The sequence below is a fragment of the Micropterus dolomieu genome, linkage group LG01 (genome assembly GCF_021292245.1).
Source record: "Micropterus dolomieu isolate WLL.071019.BEF.003 ecotype Adirondacks linkage group LG01, ASM2129224v1, whole genome shotgun sequence".
Taxonomy (NCBI): domain Eukaryota; kingdom Metazoa; phylum Chordata; class Actinopteri; order Centrarchiformes; family Centrarchidae; genus Micropterus; species Micropterus dolomieu.
The window spans coordinates 27,199,133-27,223,495 of NC_060150.1; the positions used below are offsets into that span (position 1 = coordinate 27,199,133).

The 24,363-nt window shown below is 40.0% G+C and overlaps 2 protein-coding genes and 2 non-coding genes across 6 annotated transcripts in view; 2 read left to right on the forward strand and 2 right to left on the reverse strand.

Annotated features, from left to right (window-relative positions):
• LOC123979295 (partitioning defective 3 homolog) overlaps window positions 1-24,363 on the reverse strand; it is a 387,436-nt gene that overhangs the window by 342,820 nt on the left and 20,253 nt on the right. The window contains exon 2 of the mRNA XM_046063165.1: window positions 3,727-3,828. Within this exon, the coding sequence (XP_045919121.1) occupies window positions 3,727-3,828 (102 nt within the window). The remainder of the gene's footprint in view (window positions 1-3,726; window positions 3,829-24,363) is intronic.
• Window positions 1-24,363, reverse strand: part of LOC123979218 (WD repeat-containing protein 37-like) — a 1,096,407-nt gene that overhangs the window by 207,355 nt on the left and 864,689 nt on the right. The window lies entirely within an intron of this gene.
• On the forward strand, window positions 1,082-1,153 carry trnaw-cca. The gene has a single exon. It is a non-coding gene; the product is annotated as a tRNA-Trp (tRNA).
• Window positions 7,870-7,941, forward strand: trnaw-cca. The gene has a single exon. It is a non-coding gene; the product is annotated as a tRNA-Trp (tRNA).

Consider the following 24,363-nt stretch of genomic DNA (forward strand, 5'->3'; position numbering starts at 1 on the left):
CCCCCCCCCCCCCCCCCCCCCCCCCCCGACGATATTCCTGTTGTAAATAGTAGTAGTAACTAGTGTTTGTATTGTTATCCTTAACCCTAACACTAATTTGTTTTTTAATTTAAAGTCTGGTACTTTTTAAAATTAAACACAATAAATAGTGGTTGCTATTCATACAGTGTGCTACTATTTACAATACACCAATTGTGCACAATAAAGGAACTGTTTTCAGTTCCACCGCTAGTTCTGCACCTGAAAAGGTTCAGCCCCCTACAGATCTGGATTATAAAAGTCACCTGGCCTATGAGGGGAAAATGTGCTACTCCTCTGCCAAACCACTACTTCACACTTCAGTCCAATTGGTGGCAGTAGTGCACCATGAACACTTGAAAAATCTATTGACTATTATTCAAACATGCACTACACTTCAAGCATCACTAGTAATAGATATAATAAAAAGACATAGATCTCAACCTCACACTAAAGCCAAACCTGGAACAGCAAGAGGGACATTTGTGTAACACAAGACCAAAACTAACAAACAGCATAAATCGCTTTTTGGAAGCTAGATAATCAACGTGAAGACCTGTGGAGCAGAGAAAGACAGGCTGTAGCATGCAGCTCTATGACTGCATATGATTCGCAACATGATAATCTGACTACTGAACCAGAGCAACACATCCCACACACACACACACACACACACACACACAAGGCTTGGGTGCTCCCAACAGTAGAGGCACCAAAACTCGCAAAGTGACAGTAGTTTCTACACTAACTCTCCTCTATGGTACATGTGAACTCATTGATTTACACTTAAATCTGTCAGAAATCGTTACAGCAAAAACACAAACAGCGGATATCAACACTCAGTACACAGTATATAGTAAGGAGCATCAGTCTGTTGGCAGGTTTTTTGTCTATGAGCTGAAAAAACTGTATGCTGCTTAGCTGCAGCTGCACACGCTGACATTTACATCAATGTGCCTGAGATAGTTGTGTACAAATTTGTCCACTAGGCTACTTTTTAAGGGAGAAGACAGGAGGAAAGACGTGAAGCTGCAAAGAGTTATTATGGTTCTATAATAAGCAGGACCTCGTGGCGCAATGGTAGCGCGTCTGACTCCAGATCAGAAGGTTGCGTGTTCAAATCACGTCGGGGTCAATGCCTTTTAAGGTAAAACAGGAGTGCACCCACTCCACTGACAAAGCCCATTAAACCTTTGCTGTCAACTGCTTGACGCATTCTACACAAGGTCTTCATATCTCGCATGAAGGGGATATAAAACTAATTAAGTGTGGCTTATAAGTTACTCTACTATGCGAGCTTTCAGCTCCATCATCAAATGACCTGGAAGCAATGCAAACAACAATTAATTACTAGTGGATTAATACATTTGAAACGTTGACTACAAGTGAATGACACAGCACTAATGGAGCCTCTGTTTTCAAATGAGTGTACTGCTATCATCTCAGTTTATAATGGCTGAATGTATTCTTTCTTTTACGTTAAGTAAACTGTAATACCACTGAGATTCAGAATGGTTGAAACACAAAAGTGCAACAATGTCATAAAAAACAAAAAAGATAATAAATTAGGTTTTTATCACAAAGTGAGAAGACAGTACACTTTATTTATGACATGTCCAAAAGCAGTGGACCAACATCAATCTAGGTCCAGCACAGCCCACAAAGCCTATGCAATACCAATAATACATTAATGAGAGCAGCATTGTCATTAACAGGTTAAAATGAACAGGTCTGATTGACTGTTATCCTGCCTGTCAGTAGAGTAAAACAGTGACGGAGGCAGTGGCTGATGGAAAGAACTGGACAAACTGGACTTACTACTAACAACTATACACACATAAACACAAAGAAACAACCACCCACACAAACTGAGGTCAAATAATGTGCGTATACACACACACAGACAAAGGCTGGTGTAAAGTTAGTTGCACTGGCCCACATCCAGCTCTGTCATTTACAACAACTACCAGCATAGTTTTACTACAGCATGCCAGTCTTGTCACATTACTATCACTGTTTGGCTTGGTTTCAGGCTGACTGTTCGTGTTGTGGGTTTGACAGAACAATCCAGGTAAAGAGTACACTCCAGAGCTATAACATAACATTTAGAATTTCACAATAATTTCAATATTGTGTGATCAGTGAGATGTAAAGAGCCCAAGCAGCCACCAGGGGTCGCAGGTATTCACAGCATCTAAACAGATGGCAAAGAAAAGTAGAAAATATGAACTGTTGTGCCATCTAATCTTCAATTAGTTTGCTGTAACTGCCAGAAAAATAACTGTTTCTTTCTTTGTTTTTTCTTTGCACATTGTCTGTACCACAGGACCACAGGAGATGGATGAGGTGAGGAGAAGAAAAAGGGAGAAAGGAGTGTTTCAGACAGCAGGTGCCAAACAGCTGCTCCCACCCCTGATCCCGCCCGGTGCGTAACCATGGCACCTACCACATAGTCATCATAAGCTGTGTAGATGCACATGCACACATACTCTCCTCTCTCTCATGCACTCAGTTTCTCATTCATGTACAAAAGCACGCCCAAAACCAAACAGACCAGCTATTCAGAGCTCCTGTCAGTTCACTGAACTTCTTTAAACCATAGATATCAAACATGGGAAATGCACTTTTCATCATGAAACAGCAGCACAAAACACGCAGTGTTCCTGCGAAGGACACAAGATAGCAGTGGTTCCATGACATCAGACATCCTGAGAAAAGATGCTGGCAGATAGGAATCAAAGATACCACCTTCAAATGAAACTCACGTTTCATCACCATTTAGAGGCTTTAAACTTAGGTATCTTTGAAGTGATGAAAATACCAGATAAATCATTCATGTTATCACTACACCAGGATACACTATGGTGAGTAGTAGTAAATGACTATCATTGTTGTACTACAAAGGTTTGTCTGTTTAATGTTGTCATTAGCTGTTGTTCTGTTGATATTTTATTGTAATTATTTCACGTTAGCAACCATGTATTCACTGTGGAGTAACGTCTACTATCACCCACCATTCATTTCATTCAACAATTTAACTGAACTGAAAACTGGTAGAAAAATCATTTAAACCACTTCCCACTCACTATAACACAAAGACACAAAGAGGTGTAACTGTCCCAACATTAGAGCGAAAGAGCTAGTGACTCAGGTGTAGTCAGCACTATTCCCACAGGAAGGATGCAGTGGGATTGTGGGTAATTATTTACAGTTGGTCTAGTGGGTGGGGTGGGTAGTGTGACATCATGCTGCCGCTGACATAGATTTTGCCCACGCACTCCTATTGGCCACTGACAAACATTGTAATACACACATCAAAGTCCAGCCTTGAATGTAACACAGAAGACTACACTGCATCATTCAACCCTCCGATTACATGAAAGCAATGGAGGACTGCCAGTAGGTTGAAAAGATTAAACAGAGAACATGGCGGTGTGCAGTGGTTTACTGCTCTGTAATGTTTTAGTAATGATGAGACAGTAAAAGCAGACAGGTGTAATGACAAGCACATGTTAGTGAAACACTCTGTAATAATGCCAAAGTCTTATGCACAGACTTTCAGAGTGCAGACACAACAAAAGCTGTTTTGCACAAGGAAAAGGTGAATGGAAATGAGAACAGGCAGCAATGACAGTTTGGGGAAATAAACAAATAAATAAAATATGCAAACACATGCTCCCCTTTTTCTCTCAACACACTTTGACTCACCCTATCTTTGTCATCCACCACATCACATAACATGTCATCCAGGTCCAAAATGCCTCCATCTGCATGTTCCAACCTGTGGACCTGAACCCAGTAGCTGGGGTCCTTGAAGAAAAAAAGAGAGAGAGTATTAGCTCTGTAATGAGATCAGCTTTATTTGCACCATATAGACTTGGGATTTGAGGCATTATGCACGTAAAGCCATACAACATATTAGCATTGCCAAACCAAAGGGATTAGCAGCTTCTGTCTCCTTAGGAATCAGCTGATCTAATCACCATGTGGTTCACATAATGACCCAGTCAGCACTCTGACATGGTTATGGATTGACATCATGACAGCAGTTATGAAATATTTTAATCCCCTGCTGGATAGCCTGCAAAATAAGCATTTGGCTCAAACCTTTCTCCATGTGGCAGTAGAAAGAGAATAGGTGTAATACAGGCACAACATAAGGTTGATATTCATCAGTTTGTATGGTTACATTTCATTGCACAGAAACCACTCCTCCACCTATCTGAGCAGCTAGCTATAGCGTCTCACTTTAGCTGCCTAGGTTGCTGTTTCTCTGTCGGTTCTAGGGTCCAGAGATTACCAAACCAGCAGTTGCTGATTATGCAAATTATGCATTTCTATGTTATATATTTTTCATCATAAAGCAGGCGTCAAAAAGTCAGATTCATGTCTAAACTAAATTTTGACAAAATATGTAGTTAATACTATAGTATACTGTTATAGTGCAGTATAGTTTGTGGAGCTTTACACGAATAAAATTGTAAAGTTGAAAATAAATAAAAGTCATTCTCTCCATTTGTCTTCTTCTTTCCTCCCTGTTCCCCCTCAGCCTGACTTTGGCCAGCTCATAGCCTAAAGCACTGAGGCATGATGGCCCAGCCAGTCACGCAGGAGGCTAAAGAGAAACCACTCAGCTTGGTGACTATCTTTCCTCCTTCACCATGTTAGGAAAGAGTCTCCTCACTCTTTGTCTGTATTTTGTTCTCACTCCATTTTCCTCCTTCTGTCTCTTTTCTTCCATGCTTTCTCCTCCTACACTGAGCTGTCTTTTCGGGTCTGTGGTTAAATGCCTTCATGCACGGCTCTGTTGTACTGAACTCCAACGCGGTTCACCAGCAAAATGGTCCAAATCATGAGGGTAATAACTGTGTGGTATTTTCCTCCCTTCTGAGGTTATTAAGAGGGAAAGATGGCAAGTTTATCAAGGACACAAGACAAGACATCGGAAGCAAAGAGAGAATTATGTAGTTCCCATGTTAGTTGGGCCACTGAAAAAACAATGCAGCCATTGCAGAAAGATAGAGAGTTAAAGGATGTACACTAAAATTGAACATAGGGTATTTTGATAGGAAAACCAAACTACAATAGGCCTACCACCACAGTGTGTGTGTGTGGGGGGGGCATGTTCAAATGTTGACATGCTCCATATCTGTTTGGCATGGTCCTCATCCTGATTTGTTCCTTGGATGGATTATTAGGAACAAATATGACTCGTGAGAGAAGCTGCAATTACATAACTTAACTCCAGAAATACACTTGAGTTGGAAGGAAAGCATTTGACGCTGACAAGCGCTGGTTAGATTTGATTTGGTTAAAATGATGTTGGAGCCTTACGTCAGTGAAGCCAAAAGCAGTACTTAAGGATTCAGTTCAAGGATTCTTCATTACAAGAGCATTAGCAGAGAAGTCATCACTAACTGGGATTGGGTTGGATTTTGTGTTTTAGGGGTCATCTCTCAAAGCTTTGGTGTAAATGCCAAGGTCTTAACTCACACACACGCACGGCTAAAGGTTTTTTTCCCCCCTGGTGGTAAGTATTAGTAAGGCCTCCTAGGAAGATACAGCTGGTCATGTTAGCCATTCAGCTCACAAAAACCAGAGGTCAAAGGTCAAATCCCCTGTTTAGCCTACTTCTTAGTATCATTCTTTCTTTCCATTCCTGCAGACTTGTACTACTGTTGAGAATATGTAGGACGTGTCTTTTAATGTTGAATTCATACTTATTTTTCCCATTGATGGGTGGGAATCTCATTTGTTCACCATGCAACTCAGCTTTTCACAAAAATTCGCTTGATAGCCATAGCATGATCTTGAAATATGCTACGTGATCTGATTAATTTATAGTGGAATTATATTTTAATTTAAAACAATAACTTTATAAAGACTGCCATGTATACTGTATAGTAAATGCTTGCTAACATTGAAAATCTGAGTTTGGCATTAGATTAGGAGCAATGAAAGTGTAGCTTTGGCAAATGAACTTACATACCATCAAGCCTATTAAATTTTGAATGTAGTACAGAAACCAGAAGGAGCTGATGCTTCCAACAAAGTGTGCATTGTGACAGACTCATTTGTATTACGGTAGCGTATAGTAACAGCAGGTAGGGAGGACAGCCATAATGTTGATAAAGTGTTAGCACACTCCTCAATCAACCTCAGCTCATCTCTCCTACTAAATCAACATGTTACACAAGATTGGCTCTTGCACAGTTATGTAGCTTTCTGTGTTTTTTAACTCTGTTTTTTTGTTTCCCTACAACTACAGATATATTTTTTCAATGCATGGTTTCATGCACTTAGAACAGATGAAACAGACTGAAAATTAATCTTGACTTTGACTGTGGCAAAGGGCGTTCTCAACACTGTTTGGGTCTGTTGAGGTCATTGAGGTCATTTTTGCCATGAAAACATCATGTGCATCAGAGGAACAAAACCAGATGTCCATACTTTTGTTCTCAAGTGCAACCAAGTATCACAGTCTGAAAATAAAAGGCTTTCCCTTCCCAGTACATAATTAGTTTTTTTAAAACAGAGGCAATGGACCAACGCTGCATTATTTCATTAACAAAGGGACAAAAACCACAGGAGCAAAACATATCTGGCAAGTACAATTGTTAAGTACAGCTTTGATAATCTGAGCCATGTATGTGTGGGGTTTGATGAAGACCTGAGTGAAATGTGAGAACAGCGTCCATCTTACTACAAACAGAAGAAGGATTACTGACGTGTAGAAACCAGTTTAACCTATGTTACATTGATCCTGTGAAGTGCAACATTTTATCCCGAGCTGAACCTCTGACAACGTGCTCTGGTCAGGCAGTGTTCGAAAGGTTAGCCATACAACTCCTAAAGAACAGCAACTGAAACACTCCACAGTGCTATAACATCATGGAACTTGAATTTTGCACGCTTTTTTATTTTCTTTGATACTGTGATACTCAATGAGATGAGATTCCCATGTCACAATGAAACCACTTCAACATTAAAACCTAAAATATGACACTTGACAGGTATGGCAACATACTGAAAGTACTTGAGAACTTTATAACCAAGTGTGACTATAATTAGGATACCTGTCACTAGAGTCATAAACTCATTAAAATGGGGCTACACTTCACTATAGAGCGCAAAGGTTTGGGGAGTAGCTTGAATTGTCTCTCCGTAGCAGTGCCGAATGCAACTGCAAATAAATCTACAGCATACTTGGTTTTACTTTAATGCCATGAGAGTGTAGCAAATGGAGCAACAGTAGTGCAAAATGAGCCGGTTAAGTATCACATCAAGTATGTAAATGGAAGATCTGTTTACATGTGTAGCAGATCTGCAGGTTAAAAGACTTCTGTATTCAGCAGAGCATATGTGAGCAGATATGCATGGTGTGCCCATGTCTATTTTCTGCAAGTCATTTAGCTCCTGCCCCAGTGAGCTTTACTCATTAATTTGTGCATTGAGTGAGTAACATACCGCTACCCCAGCCTGATCAGGTATCTGCTTATCTGATTCACTGTGTAAGGTGAAGGGAACAGAGAAGTAGTTGTTCTCTGCGTATCACACACACAGACACACACACTTGCGACATAAGCCCAGACAATAGCTCTCTTTAACCCATTATCTGTGTCTTTGTACCAGAGTAGGTTCCCTGTTCCTGTCAAAGACCACACAAAGACTGGTGCCCTAGAGGAAGCCAGTGGAGGGAGGAGGGTGTAAGAAAGTGTGTGTGAGAAAGAGAGAACATATGCCTGTGTGTGTTTTATGATTGCAGCATTAGCTGGGTGATGGGGGGGGGATGGGGGGGGGGAGGTGTTTCAGGGGCTATATGTACTATATGTCAAATTTGCTGAGCCACAGGACCTTGTGGCGCAATGGTAGCGCGTCTGACTCCAGATCAGAAGGTTGCGTGTTCAAATCACGTCGGGGTCAGTGCTTTTAAAAAAAAAAAAAAAAACGTCACCGTTAAGTCACACAAGCTTTGAAAGCACCACACAGTTAATGCAAAAGAGAGGTGCCGGTCACAGCTGGGGTATTTTAGCAAAATGATGCACAGACCACAAGCAGCAGTTTCCGGGACAGATGCAATGCGATCATGTCTGTGATTTTTAAGGCTGGCACCAACAAAACCTCCTCTGTAAACTGAGAAAGTGGGAGAGATGTGGCAAGTATACAAGCTGCTGACAAAAGAAGAGTCACACAGAAGAACAATACTGTGATCATTATCACTTCACTGTCAAAGGCGCTGTTCAAGTAAAATCCGTGTAGTTTGTTACACAGATAGAAATGGAAATGAATGGCAATGGACACTGCAGAATTTCTACATGTTAAAATACCTTCACACTTAGATGTTTCAAGATGTTTGAGAGAGAGTGATGTGCAACATCTGTTCATGGCAATTTCATGCCAGAGTTCAGCTGAACTTCTGATTTTATTCAGTCCTTCCACTCTCCAATTTGACTGAAGTTACAGTAACTTGCTTTAGTAAAATTTGGTCATCGTTGCTGCTCACTCTAATGTATGCACATTTCACATAAAAAAATACTTATATATTATATTTATGATGAGAAGAATGTGTTTCATGTGAAGGTTCTTTGCCGCATTGGGGACTGCCTGATCAGGGTTCAGATTATGGTATGGGCAGAAAGCTGTTGAAGGTTACGTACATGATGAGTAAATGTGGGTTTTCTAAGCTCAGGAGGTGTCTGCAAGGTGCTTCAGTAATACAGTACCACATACATTGATGTAGCAATCTGGGTTAATCTGGTCAACCTGCAGGGCAGGGTCTTCATGGTTCTGGCCATGGACACCTTACACATATGCTGTCCAGCAGCAGGCCATGACCATGGTGCAGCTCTGACTCCTTCTTCACTTGCCTCTGTTAAGAGAATCTCCAGACTTGCTTTAAAGGTCCGGTGTACTTCTGAGGATCTACTGACAGAAATGCAATATAAGATCCATAACTATGTTTTCAGTGGTGTATAAAGACCTTACATAATTAAGTTTTTATTACCTTAGAATGAGCCATTTCCCTGCGCCTGCGTATAAATAAATACGTTCACCTAAACTTTTAGCAAACAAACTTTTGGACAAACAGGATTTTCACATTGAAAAAAGTATCTTCAACATTTAATACCTTGTTAAAAGGCGATTAAGACTTTTTAATACTTTTTAATGGCCTTCATTTTTCGCAAATTTTATTTATACCTTTTAAGACTTTTTAAGACCCCGCGGACACCCTGTTATAATTAGCAAAACCTCGCTACAATCTGAATAAGCCATTTAGAGAGGACTGCTTAATGTCCAGACTTTCACTGACTGAGCAAAGAGTTTAGACACCACCATTAGGCTGTGACCTCTGACCTCTGGGAGAACAGACCTCTCTATGAATCACCAGGGCCGGTATTTATCAAGCTTCTCAAAGTGCCATTTTAGTCTTAAGTGCTGAGAATTCATGAAATTTACTCCTACTTTTAAACTTTAGATTATAAGCAAGTTATCAAATTTCTCAAAGCTAAGAATCACTCTTACTCTCCCAGTTATTTAAGACAGCTCGAGAGGTCTCTCAAGTGGTTAGGAGCTGCCAGTAGGGGCTTGTGATGGCACTGTGGAGACAGAGACACAAAAGAGGAAGAATGTTTCTGACTTATTTGACGACGCGCAGTTATTAAGATGGGGTTGGACAGCGCAGGCATAATCTTTGTCAGCGAGTTGGTGAGGGACGTCATCTCACCACTGACTACACACACAGTTAAATTGAAGGTGGAGATGATGCTTCGTTTATTTGCCACAGGACAAACGCAGCAATGCTGATGATTTTGGCCGTCACAACCATCAATAAGCCAAATAGTCATGGAAACAATTATAGCACTTAGGCTACAGCTCCACACATTGTCACACGTTTCATCGACTTCCCAACAACACCCCCCGTAATCCGACAGAAGCAAACACAGTTCACGCAAAAAGCCGGCAATACAGGAGTAGTAGGTGTATTTGATGGCACTCATATAAAGATAAACTTTTTTATCTTTCATTTATTAATGTGTAGGCCTATATCATAATGTATTATCTTGAACATTGTTTATTGTTAAACGTGTGACTCCTCTTAGGGATTTCACCATTCAATGTGAATTTATCTGAGAATATTCTTAAATAAGGAAATCTATTCAGTGATTGGTCCTTGGCTACATCGTCATCCAAAATCCTGTTTGCAGCACAGCAAAGTATCGTAAATCAGCACTAAGACTGACACTTAAGATTTAGTCCTACACTTCACTGAAATAAAAAAAAACTTAACTTTTAAGCACAGCTTTGAGACAAGATTTTTTTTACTCTTAAGTCAGTTCTTAGCAGTGTTCTTATGAGTAATTCTGAGAAGCTTGATAAATACAGGCCCACATCAACCCAGTATTTCAACCCCTCAACCTCCCACTTTTTGAGTTTGCGCTCTGTGGCACAATAACGGCTGTGATTTATGGAGTGTATGCTCTCCCCTGTGAGTCATAAACACTAGTGTCACAAACGCTTTCTGTTTCTCATGTACAGGCACACCCGGATAGACACACACCTCTCTAGCTCTTTATCTTTGCCAAAAGCATTCACTGCTGTTATCAGGAGAAAGTAGCACAAATGCAAAATAGAAGTCTGCTGCTACTGTCCTATACTACTGCAAAGTCACACGTAGTGCACACGTGTACTCAGACAGACTCACTCACACACCTCAAAAGCAAGTTGAAGAATGTGCTGTTTCATTAAATGGCAACGCTGCACTTTTCAGTCATTCTTAATAGGCTGTAGAAATGTCCTCTTATGTAAACAAATACTGAATGACAAATTTCGGCAGCTCTGCTTTAGTGATTTTGTCAACTAGTCAAAATTCCCTGTGGAGCTGACACTGCTATTTCATATGGAGCTAATTACTGGTTGTTTATAAAAGCCTTCTTTAGCTCTAAATTACCTAATAGACAAGTTGGCTAGTTTACATCATATGTTGGTAGTGAGACAAACTCCTTTCTGTGGGAGAGAATAGTTGATTTTCCAGGTTAGTTTATTTCACCAGGTTTGTTTTAGCTCACAAAAGTAGACTGAACGTCTCTTCGGGGGAAATACCAATTGCTTCTAGTGGAAAACTTCCAAACTCCTGTTTGAAAACTGTTGGCTAAGTACAGTTCTCTGTGTGTAGGCAGACAGTAATGGGCTAAAGAACTAGCATACTGAGGGAAGCTTTATTCCTCTGAGACAAAGTCACCTCCAGGGTCTCTGCATTATTGATGCCCTGTCTGCCCAAAGCAACTGCAGCCTGTGAGAAATATGACACCTCGCTACACATGTACATGCAGCACTGCACACACTGGAGGCCTACTGCATGTTATTATCCATAGGAGCACGCCCATGGTTTACAGCACAATACAAAGAAACAGTACTGGAAACTGAAAAGCTACGTTTAATGGTCATGAAGAACTTTGAAGCTCTTACCAGTTATTAGGTTTAAAAGACGCACATTATACATCGTGAGGAACTTCAGACACTGTAACAACACTGAGGAACACCCAAACGTCCATAAAACTTTACAACTTTGTTTCTGAGAGAAAAATGCATCTACTCCACCCTGACAGAGATCGAAAGAGAGGTTTGCTCAAACACAAGGAAATAGGAGAGGTGACATCATGTGTCAAATCTTGTTTTACTAACAACTTTAGTTGGATAGTCTGTGACAAAAAATATGTTGCATTACTGCCCCATTGACCACATTTATACCAAAAACTGACCAATCACAACCCTACATGAACTAAAATCTACATATTAAATCACCTGTACTGAGAAACTCAAAGTAAAGGTGATGCTTGACCTACTTACATCAGGGCTCGACAATAACGGTGGCCCGATGGCCCGAGGTCAGTAAAACGTAACGTGGGGTCAGTTGTGCCTCAGTGACCCAATCGGGCCAGTGCAAAAACATTAGTATTAAAAATAAATAAATTAGAAAACTCAACATGCTGCAGCTGTTTTGCAGCTCATGGCGCGCACCATTGTCCAATCCAGAGTTGTAGTTACGTGACGAGAGGTTGTCAAATGTTATTTCTCTAATATCAATCATACGGCAACCTCTGGGTCGAAAGTGAAACCTTGCAGACAGAACTTAAACCTGCATTCTCTCTAACGGCCAGAAGGGGAAGAGTCCGCTAGTTGCAAAAAGATGTCCGGGGTTTGACAATCTAAGCTGCCTTTTCGAAAAATGCTACCGTAGCGCAAATAGACAGCAGAGTCTATCGAGTCGCTCTGTCCTATCGAAAAATGCCACCGTATGTGTTCCCTTTTCCAATCCCATAAAGTTATAACGCTCACAGTATTATGACTATATGATTATATTTTAACATAATTTCAGGGGTAGCGTATTCTGATAGACTAATATCCCCTATCAAATAATGCTCCCGTTACAGAATGATTTTATATTGCACCACTACTCACTCCATGTGTACTGTACGGAGATGGGAAGCATGTTGAAATACTATATTATGCCATCTTTATGTAAGATATCAGGGGTACAGTATTCTGATTTTTTTTTATGTTACTGACGATCTGCCACTTTCTCGACGGCATTCCCAACAGCAAGGTTGCACAGGTTTATGGGCGTGGAAAAAAACACGCTTGTGGGTCATACGCATGCGCAGAACCGCTAAGTAGCACATCTTAATAGGTAGCATAAATCGACAGAACACCGGCTCCATCAGAAATAATGGTGAAATGTTGCTACTTCTCAGCTGATTTATTACCTCAGTAAACACTTTAGGGTTTATGGTCTCAGTCGCTAGTCTCAAGTCTTCTTCAACACAGCATGATGTTCATTTAGTAAATTATGGTCCCATTTAGGGGAAATAGACGACAATGCAGCTTATGCTTTAGGGCAGGACTACCTTGTGATTGACATGTCGCTACCATGGCGACCTCTCAATCAGGATAGGGGCGACTTGTGTCTGCTGCTCTGTGTACATTTTTTTATTAAATGATTGTCAGCAGGAGCGAGAGCACGTCATGTTTGAGTCTGTTAATATGTTTTGTTTTAAAAGTAAATTGTTTTGTTAACCTTTTTATTTTTTATAATTTGACTGTGATTACATTTTTGTTTATTTTTTTTATATCCAGTATGTATTTAATAACTGATGCATGTTAACAGTATAACATAACTTATAAGTCTTTGGTTTTGTTGTAACACTGATAAATAACTTTAGTTAGGAGAGCCAGTAAAAATTGTCTTCAGGCCAGTAAGTTTCAAACCCACTGGCCTGGTGGGGCCAGTTGCAAAAAAGTTTAACATTGAGCCCTGTACATACATTGTTACTGTCCTATTAGTTTCTCCACAATTACTCTATTAAAGGATGACCCATGCTTTTCTTAAACTTTTGTTGAGATCATGTTTTTTGGTAATACTTTTTTTTAGAAGCATTACAAAACAATAGCTATAGCTATTTGATTTTCACTTTTTTCGATTAAATCAACTTACATATCAAGCATGCATTTGAACAAAAAAGCACAATGAGGTAAACAGAAACTTCGTATCGGTTCAGGTCCAACAGTTGGACTGTACTCAATACAGTTTTAGGCACTTGTTATATAAATTGAGCATCCAACACAGTTGTTTTCATCCTACATTAGCGATGACTACAATACTGGCTGGCCGCTTTCAAAAATGTCACAAAGTCTCAATCTTCCCTTTTTGTTCACTCATTGTCATTCTTCCAATAAACACCATACTTCATGATAAATAAAAATAAATTGTACTAAGAAACATCCCTTTAAAAGACTACAAGGAATGGCTTTGTAAGATGGATATGCTTGTAGTGCAAGCACATCTGAGAGGCTAAAAGAGATGTATGTATATTTCTCTTGGCCAACAGTGAACATTTCCCTACTCTGTGCACTAAACAAGTGCCAGAGAGGTTAACAAGGGATCAAGCTGGTATTGCAGGCCAGCCTGTCAAACACAGAGCCAACTGCTGCACAGATCCAGAGACCCTCCACATATCCGCCACACCTACACATACTGAGCCAGAGCAAAGACTATTGTCAATTATCTGGAGTCTCATTCTTTAGCTGTGGAGAGAAGCACGGAGTCGTTTTTCCTGCTGTGCGATCTGCTTGATTAGGGGATTTGTAGTTCCTAAACCTTGTTTCTCCAGGACTTCAACTGTATGCATCATCCCTCATCTGGTATGGATAAAAAAGCTGGTCAGACTACGTGTGTGTGTGTGTGTGTGTGTGTGTGTGTGTGTGTGTGTGTGTGTGTGTGTGTGTGTGTGTGTGTGTGTGTGTGTGTGTCCACACAGACCAGACATGCTGCCTCATGGCTCAGCATGAGTTGGAACCGCTGCTGCATTGAAGGTTTCACTAACAAATTACAACAGACATTATCACATGAGGATCTCATTGAGTAGTTTCATAATGATACATCATTACATCATTAAGCCAATTAAAGAGTAAACCTTCAGACAGGATGTGACAGTGATTAAGAAGCATGACAGACTTTTTGTTGTTAGAAAATCTGAGTAAGTAAAATCTAAGTATAATCAATTAGTGGTTCTTTAAACATGATATTTGCTTTATCGTAAGAAAATAACCAATAACTGTCATAACAACTTTTTATTCAGTCAGTGAAAAAACCAAGTCCAGTTGCCCTTGATTTTAACCTTCGTTGGATAACTATGACCTGGATGACTGAGAATCGTCATAGACATCTCAGTGAAAAAACATTTTTTTTTAAAGAGGAATTGACTTTGAACTGCAGGAAGCTCACAGTGTGCTTTAGCTTAGCTGGCAGCTAGCATGTTGGCTTGTATCCCAAAGTCACATTTTTATTACCATGTTAATTAGCAATGTGTCTGGAGTACCAGGATAGGCAACTTGTTTGGGCAGCTAGCCAGTTTCATCCCATCTGAGACAAGTGGTCATTAACAACAGGGCTTTACACACCTATGCACACAATTTCCTTAAGGGGGCTGATTAAGAGTAGCCTATCTGTCAGTTTCAGAAATCAACTGACAGAGACAGAGGGTGAGGGTGTCATGTTACTGAGAGGACATTTTAATCTCAGACCCTGAGGGAGACGTCCCATCCAGGCCATCTGCTCAGCCTTGTACTGGGAAGAGAAAGAGTCAGATTTAGTACAGATGTGAAATATCTGTGTATTATTGTTGGATGGTTTGTATATTTTCATCACGTAAAGAACCTGTGACAAAGAAATATATCAGTTACCCATTGTGCATTGCCAGTGTGTCATTTTCTTTATCTACAAAAATGTAAATGTTCTGTAATTGTATAGTGCCTTTCTAGTCTTTGCGACCACCAAGTGTTCAAACTGAAACTAACATTTACACAACATTCATACACAGACATAACTTCAATCGGGGGCAATTCAGGGTTCAGTATCTTGCCCAAGGACACTTCGACCTGCAGCCTGGAAGAGCTGGGGATTGAACCGGATCCCGCTCTATCTCCTGAGCCACAGCCGCCTGTCCACAAGGTTTAGTCTTAATTTAGGGAAAACAATGCAAACATATCAGTGCCAATATGAAGAAATATGGGTGAACAGACAGCTGACTCAAGAAAATATTCTCTTTTGGATGTGCCATGTATTGTTACTCAAAGCATTCAATATGCAAAATAGCCACACCACCTTTCCTAACATAAAATGAGCAACAGAATTAATCGTTGTATTTTTCAACCAGCAAAGCAAAAACAACTTAGCTTGCCAGTTTCTACTTGAACAACGTTAAACATTGGCTACAAAATGCTACAAAGTCCCTACAAGCGAAGGCCTACTTGTTCAGTAAAACTGACTGAGTTCTGCAAGACACATTGTCTACCCATAGTGGCAGCAGTCAGCATTATTTCGGCACACTTTTGTTTATTATTTCATAAGCACAGAGGTTATGCTTGCCAGATGGGACCTCTAAACAAGCCAAGAGAAACACAGAGCGAAGGGTGAATCACCAAGAACAGACAACCCACAGTGGAGATGTCACGACACACACAGCTCTCTCACAGACTGCAGATGTGGAACACAGTGAGGTCTCAGAGTGTTTTCTAGGATTGGTGTTTGTGTGTGTGGAGGAGGAGGTGGCTGGGATCTAAATCTGGAACAAACATCATTATGTGCTACTTATTGTGTACTGTTTAGATAGACACATTATTTCAATGCTCATGTTGACAAATGGTCAAACCTTCAACCCCAATCCGCATACAGCAGCTATGGAAACTAGAGCAAATCAGGAAATAAGGCACCTCACTCTGTCGCAGGATGGGGTGTCGAGTGTCAACTTTTGGAATGCAGAATATGAGAGGAAGGACATTTGTCTGACTGATGTAACCTTTGCCAGGGAATAGAGAAATTCAGTTTTATAGTTTAGACCACTGGTTCTCAAAACGGGTGGTGGGGCACAGTGCCACTTCAGAGGGGTCGTGGATGTAAACCAGACCTAAAGTTGCAGTTATGATTAATGTGGTGACACAAACAAATACAATTCAAAATTATTTTTGCTAACCTGATCTTGTTTATTTCAACTGTCTGTATTGTTAATAATTGATTAAAATTAAATCCACTTTTGCTGGGGGGGGGGGGGGGGGGGGGGGGGGTTGACAGAAAAAGGTTGAGAACAACTGGTTTAAACACACAGTTAAATGTCGATAAGGATCTATGCCATGGGTATTCAGTGTCTTCATGCAAAAGTGTACATTGTCAATTTTAATATCTAAATATTACAGAATATAATATGGCTATATTTGCCCCTCTGGTTGGCTACTGTGTAATGTGACCTTGCACAGAGCATGTCCAGTCCAGAAACCCTGACGTACAGAACACATTTGTACTGAGGAGTGTGCTGGTCATGGTTTGTGAAGGAGCAACAGACCGTGACCATGAAACCCTCTACACACTTTGCACAAGAGCAAACGCCTCACATTTCTCACCAAAGAAAGGAGGGAGGATCAGATAATTGAGAGAGAACAGCGTGCGTGCGTGCGTGCGTGCGTGCGTGCGTGCGTACGTGCGTGCGTGCGTGCGTGCGTGCGTGCGTAGGGTGCGTGCATGAGCCCACTATACTTTTGGGTCTGGCAGCTTTGTGGGGACCAAAATGCTGGACTCCACAAGTATAAAGGGCCGTTTGAGGGTTAAGACTTGGATTTAGGGTTAGGCACTTAGATGTGATGGTTAAGGTTAGGGGTAAGGGGCTAGGGAATGCATTATGTCCCTGAAGGGTCCCCAAGGAGGAGGAGTGACACAAGGATATGCACGTACACTGCAGTAGGTTTAAGAACACATATGTACAACAGACATTGCGATACCAGGAGTAAAGGCCAGCAGGAGGGAGTGGCAACTCTTTGGTTTCACATGTTGAGACAGTGCACCATGCTCGTCACATCTGTGATGCCACAGCAGTATCAATATAACAAACAAAGAAATATAATAATAATAATAATAAGTACAATTATTGCTAATTTGCTAAGCATGTAAAATAAAAAAACAATTTATGTTGCATATATAATGGAATATGCATGACAAATTGGAGATCACATAAATCTACACTCAGCCTGCTGTGTATTTACCTCCTTCTTTATATTGTTTATAGGCACCTAACTTGATAGGTCAACTCACTCTCAAGTTATTTAGCTCTGTCACGCACTATACATGTCAGTCAGGGCAGAAAATATCATAGTTTATAGCACCACCATGAAAACACACACAAAGTGGAGCAGCCAGTCTAGCATGAATGACCATGAACACACAACTTTCTGATGTGGAGTTAGAGGTGCTACCGTTGCGCCACAAGGTCTGGCTCTCTGTGGAGCTTCTAGTTCCAACTTGCAGTCAAGTCACTCTCATGACACTGGGAGACTGTCAACAAAATCAAAGTGTGTTCTCCTCATCATCTTCTTTGTGAAAGACAGGGCATAACAGCAGTTAGTGATGACCTGACTGAAGGCAGGGCTGTGAAAATACAGTGAATGTCACAGTTGGAAGTACTGTAATTTCTTTCTCAATCAGTGAATCTAGGTCACTGAAGGCAAACTGCAATCTTTCTGTCTCTTGGCCACTATAAAGTGAAAAGAAAAAATATATATATACAAACACAGATACCTATCAGAAACATTTGCATCATACTTATAATGAGTAGTACAGTCAGAATGAAATAGATATTAGTTAGTATTATACAATATTGAATAAGAATTAGGGATGGGTCAGAGTTTCTTAAATTTTTGAGGTAATTAAATGAAAGAAAATCATCTAGTTTATGCAACTATTGTCTTGACTTAGAACATAATTCCTTTGTTCTTACCATTGGATGTCAGTGAAACGTGTGGGTGGAACATTCAGGTCAGCTAGAGCTCTGTGAAATAGGCTAGATGCTCAGTTCCAGTCTAATAGTGTTAAGGTCATGTACTGTGTTCGCTGCTGCAGAGGAAATAAAGTTGCCGTTTACAGTGTGAACGCCACCACAAAGTCTTCGAACATCCTACAACGAATAGTCTGATAGTTCCCAGTGACTATCCCAGTAATCGAATAGTATTTTTGCTTGAAATGACAATGACATGACCAATGTCAAAGTGTTGTCAAAATGAGTGTTAGGTCTTCTAAATAACACAATGAACTGAGAGTACGTAGCATTAGTATCATATGGCCTGCTACATCTTCTAAATTAAATGGATTATTTGATCAAAGGTCTTTTGCCAGTGCAATTTAAGGTATTGTAACACAATAAACTGCATTGTTTAAGGAGTTTCCAGGGTGACAGAAACTCCTGAACTTCAGAATCGTTGTCAGACAGAGGGAAGAGGCTAATGAAAGCCACTTTTCAAATGATCCCCTGGGGCAAACATCCAAAATCCATAAACACTGACGTCTCTGAGCCACAGAGAGTAACAGTAAAGGGATGGAGTCAAAAATACATGAGTTGTAAACAATAGGGAAGAAAGCTGTCTAAAGAAAAAGGGAGAAGGAGAAAGTCCAGATGTGTGTCTGTATTTGGAAGAACTTGGGCTCTGTGTTTCCGTGTACACTGTGTTTATGTCTTACCAATCCTCAAACTGAGCCCTAACAAATCCATTAGCTGGTGATAATAAATGATTGCTTGGACAAGAACTGACAAAGTGAAGTGGAAGCAGAAGCACTGTGCGTGTGAGGACTATCATATTTCAATATAAGTATGGAAGTAACAGCTCTATTTACTCTGGAGGGTCTCCATCTGTTTGTGTGTTTTTTTACGACTTCTGGGAGAAGAGAGACATGCAGGTTTGTTTTTTGCAAAGGGCAGTATTGTAAGGACGGAACAATGAAAGAAAAAGCAGTAAACAGTAAACTAGGTTAAGAGCTACATTTAAGAATTGCTACTGGATTTTACTATATGAACAAAGAATTATCTCAATTGTAAGGACATTTTAGCATTAGTAAAAATTCATATTTTTTATTCTTGATGATGATTGTTCGAACAACAGTGTTACGTATACATTTGGTCTCTGGGCAGACCACATTAAGTAATTAGAGAAACTTTTTACATCAGCTAAGCTTGTTGCTCTACACAACAGAGAACTGTCATTATCAGAACAATCATGTCCTCTAACTCAGACAAGAACAGTCAAACCTGTCTGGTAAATGAAGGAAAACAAGCACACGCTTCACAGACCGAGCTGGAGAATCTCTCTCTTTAAAAAGTGAGAAAATAATACCTTCTTCACAGACCTGTACAGTGCAGCTTTACAATATGTGTAACATCTTAACCTGGATTAATGTCACACATGCCATTGTGGACGTACAGCTGATGTGTTTGATAGTTTCAATGAACAGAATAAACAGCACGAGAGGAAAAGAGAGGAAGTGCTGTGCATCACTTTGCGACACAATGGGGTCATATCTGGTGTTACGTCTGCAGGTTAAATTATTTTTAAGCAACAACGGAAAAATTCAAATCTTCTGACAAATACAGATTAAGAGATTAACAACAAAAAACTGACTCCTGACTCCTTTTCTGTCACGCCCCCCTTCAAAAAAAGTTCATGACCACCCCCCCCCCACCACCACCTCAACAAAAGTGGATTTAATTTTGATCAATCATTAACAATACAGGTGACTAAAATCAACAAGATTCAGGTTAGCAAAAGAGCCTTGCTAGCATTAGAGCACTTGTATTGTTTGTCACCACATGAATCATATTCATGTAACTTTAGGTCTGCGTAACATCTGCGACTCCTCTAAAGTGCCCCCCCCCCACCCCTCCAGTTTTAGAACCACTGGTATAACCTAATAATAATACAGTAAACACATTGCTGGTTCAAACTAGATGACACTCTGCAGGGCTCAACAAGTGGTAACTCCCTCCATAAACACTTCATATTTGCCTGACTTCAAAGTTTAATGTTCTAACAAATATCATATAAATACAACTTAAAAGTAAGAGGTTTCAGAGCTGCCCTACATCTAGGAAGGTGGAAATCCCAGATCAGGATGAACAAAATGTGCCAAGAGCAACATGTCTCCTAGATTTCAACCAAATTCATTGAAACAATTCAAAAAAACATGCAGGCAGATGGATGATAACCTGAAACTTCACTGGAAGAGACAATCACCCAAACTATCTGCTGTTGTGTACAATCTTTGGGGAAAATGACAGAGGTAACAATTTCAGGAAAAAAGAGTGTTGTGGTTCGTCAGACAGATTTTGTGATGCAGCAGTAGGCTATCTGACTCCAGATCAAAAGGCTGTATGTTCAAATCATGACGTCAGTGCAATAGAGCACAGCCTTTCTTCTATCTGGAAAGAGCCTCACCTGAGTAAAAGTGAACGACCTGCTCTTCTCATACTTTACCAACATACCCTGCTTTCTGAGATGTCTTTATCATTTTGTAATTTGCTCCTATAATGGGTGTGCTGATGGAATACTCAGCGATCAGCACCTCCATTAACAAGCTACAAAGTGCCAATGGGATTTTGTTCTAAAATGTAAAATACAGCCAAATGATATATCATGCAAACTATAAAAGCATGATGTTATCTAGATGAATTAGTTTAAGATACAGGCCAGGAACTTTCACCACATAATGGCATGTCTCCCTGTTGTTTTTCCCACAGTTAATGTGCTACCTAACGTTTTTATTTTGGAACTACTCATTTTAGTCTGTTTAAATAGAGGTGCCATTTGCCACTCTTTATAAGTGCATGATTGTGTGCTTATTTTGCTTGAGCATTTATTACATGAAGAAACACATAGCAATGGTAAAACTATTCACTATTCTCCTATAGTGCTGACTACTGTTGTATGATAATGAATAGACTTCCATTTACTTTGCAAACATTAAGCAGGGCATTTTAATCTTTCATTAGTCCAGAATCAGGTTTGCTGAGCACATGCACTCCTTATAAGCACTTGTGTGCATTACACTACATGTTTGCACCTTGCTAACTCCCAGCATACAGTCTAGCCTCTCAGCAACTCCACTGACACAGCTACAAGGTTGTATAGAAATCCATCATGGATCACACACCATGTAACACACAGAGCCAAGCCTCATAATTCCTTGATGTATGGATCTCAATAAATCTGGGGTGGAGATGACGTGTGCTTGACACACTGGGCCAATATGACACAGCTACTAACTGCAATCCAGTCTTACTTCAGCCTTGGTTTGAGATGTTAGGAGGTGCAACTTGACAAGTACACATCATCACTTATGCTCAGATTTATTGAGATGATTAAGAGTTTTTTGAGAGTTATGAAATCTTTTGTCAGAATCATGACAAACTAGTCATTTATGTAACAAAAGAGATGATTTATTTTATTCCAGATGAATGCAATCTGCTTCTGTATCTCGGTGCGTCCCCTGTGTCTACTCTAAGAGCAGAGTTAGGGAGAATTATCCATGGCCACTTCTGTGTGTTTCTGTTCACTGTCTAGAAGCTTGGCAGCATTAGCAGCATTTAAAGCCAAAAGGCTGACGGTGACGACTGGCTCACACATACTGTAGCCTGCTACTGCAAGTGTGCAGATGTTTGTTTGCATAGTGTCCCTGAAATACACTTTCTGCATTAGCATAACTATGCTGGACTAATCAGTTTAATTGTGACTAAATGCTGGAATACAGCATTTTCAAAGTCAGATCATGGAGTCTGAGATTATTGAGAGTGAGGAACAATGATCACTGGAGGTATTATTTGTCTCCAGCATGCAAGCAACAGCAATACACTTTTTCTGTCAACACCAATTCTCCTTCTGTCTCCAAGTAATATCATGCCATAGATCATTGTCTCCAAGTCTGTCATCCAGGAAAACACTCTGTTTTGAAAAACTTTTATTAACTCCAGTCACAGATCCAATTGGATAAAGATCTCTTCCCTCCAAAACTGTGTAAAGCGTCAAAAAGAGGGAAGTCTCTAACCTCAAAGAATGTGTCTTCTTTGTGTTTCTACCTTGTAATTATCAGATTTTCCCATGTCGCTCTTCCAACGGCAACTGAGTCTCCCAAAAATAAAATGTAACATTATTTTTACATGTAAGTTTCAGGGTACCCACCCACAACTGATGAGGTGCCTGTGAAAAGAGAAGCAGAACAGTTCAAGATGTGCACTTAAAAGGGCGGTTGCATGTGAAATGTTCACTATGGTAAAAGCACAGAAATAGAATGTTCACATGGGTAAGATGGGTCATCTCTTCACAGGAGCACAAGCTGGAAAATATAAACTTTAAGAAGTTAAACAGTGGAAAATATTGAGTATGTCACGTCTCCAGGCTACGGCTATTGCTATTGCTGCTCCGACTCCTTACTACCGATCTCTATTCCTTTCTCCTGTCTGCTAAGGGTCTAACCATACAACCTTCAAAAACCTCAGAATATATTGCACCACTTTATTCTCATGTCTCAACATGATCCACCATCATGCTCTTTGTTTTTATGTCTAAATCAAAATGTCTCTGATGCGTTCTTAGGTGTGGGAATCACAGGATGCCTAACAATACTATGACATACACGATACATGGCTTAAGATACCAATAATATCATGATACAGCAATTCTGCGATAATTAATATATTACTAGACAATCCTAAAATGATACATAATTATATCTGTCTAATTATGAATACAAACTTTCCGTGAAAAGGTTAAGTTTTCTCAAGTAGTCGCTGCAAATCCAAATAGTTAGAAAACAGAACAATTCTGCAGCACACGTTTTTCAGTCAGTAAATTAAAACTACAGAACTAAAGAGCAACTATGAAAGATTTTATTAAAAAAACACTTCTTTATAAAAGGCACATAAAAATGCTAATTCACAGAATTAACAAAATTTTTGCTGAAAATACAAATTTCTGTGTACCAAGTCTAATATGTGCATCACATTATATTGATAACTATGACACAGCGTTGTGCTGCCCTTTCTCTACCTAGTGGTAGCTGTATTGTAGGCCACTGGGAATTTTGGGTATTGACCCTTTGGGGTTGCTGTAGCTAGTCAGTGTGGAGTGCAGAAGCAGCAGAGTAGCAGATCAAGGCAATGAAGTTAGCAGCTCTTTTGTATTTCACACAGAGCACAGGAAACATGTACTTTAAGTATTTGCACAGTCGTTCAGGATATTAAGCATGTGAAGCAAAAGGTTTAATTTATGTTAAGATTATATTATCGCACTGCTAATGTCCGTTAGCATGTTAATGGAGACCCCGTTATACTGTAAAACGTAAATTAACAGCAGAGTCTCAAATAGCCGCCTACCCCATTTTCTGGCCTGGCGTGGGAAAACATTTTGACAAATAAACGCAGGTCTCCATTAAACGCCTGCTCTGGTTTTTATAGAAGTTCTTTGGATGTATAAAACCTCTTAAACCCCGCTGGGTCGCCCGCTTTAGCTGCTTCTAAGCTGCTTAGATGTTAATACAAATATTAATGTTTAAACTTATGTACAATATGTCAGTATGAACCTGCTACACATCGTGAGATTGGTTAGATTCTCCACAATTCAATCATTCAGTTCATTTAACAGAAACAACAGGTCCCCAAAGTCTAATTCTTATAGATTTAACGGTGTAACCGGCATGGTAGGCTACATGACACTCAAAAAAAAAGGACTGCCGACTCCCGTTACCTTTGAAGCCCTCATTAAGTCCTTAGTCTGTAAGAGTCCACCGATCAAAATAATCAAAGCAGCTTTTTATAAAAATTTATCCAAGTTGTGAATACTGTCATAAGAAGACCATTGCTCTCTGTCTGCTAACTTCTGCCACAATTTTCTCATCCTGCACCGTGCTGTTTTCGTTACGTTGCTGCATACAAAATAAAAGCACAAAAACCATCTGTCGAAGCTACATCAAGTGAATGATGT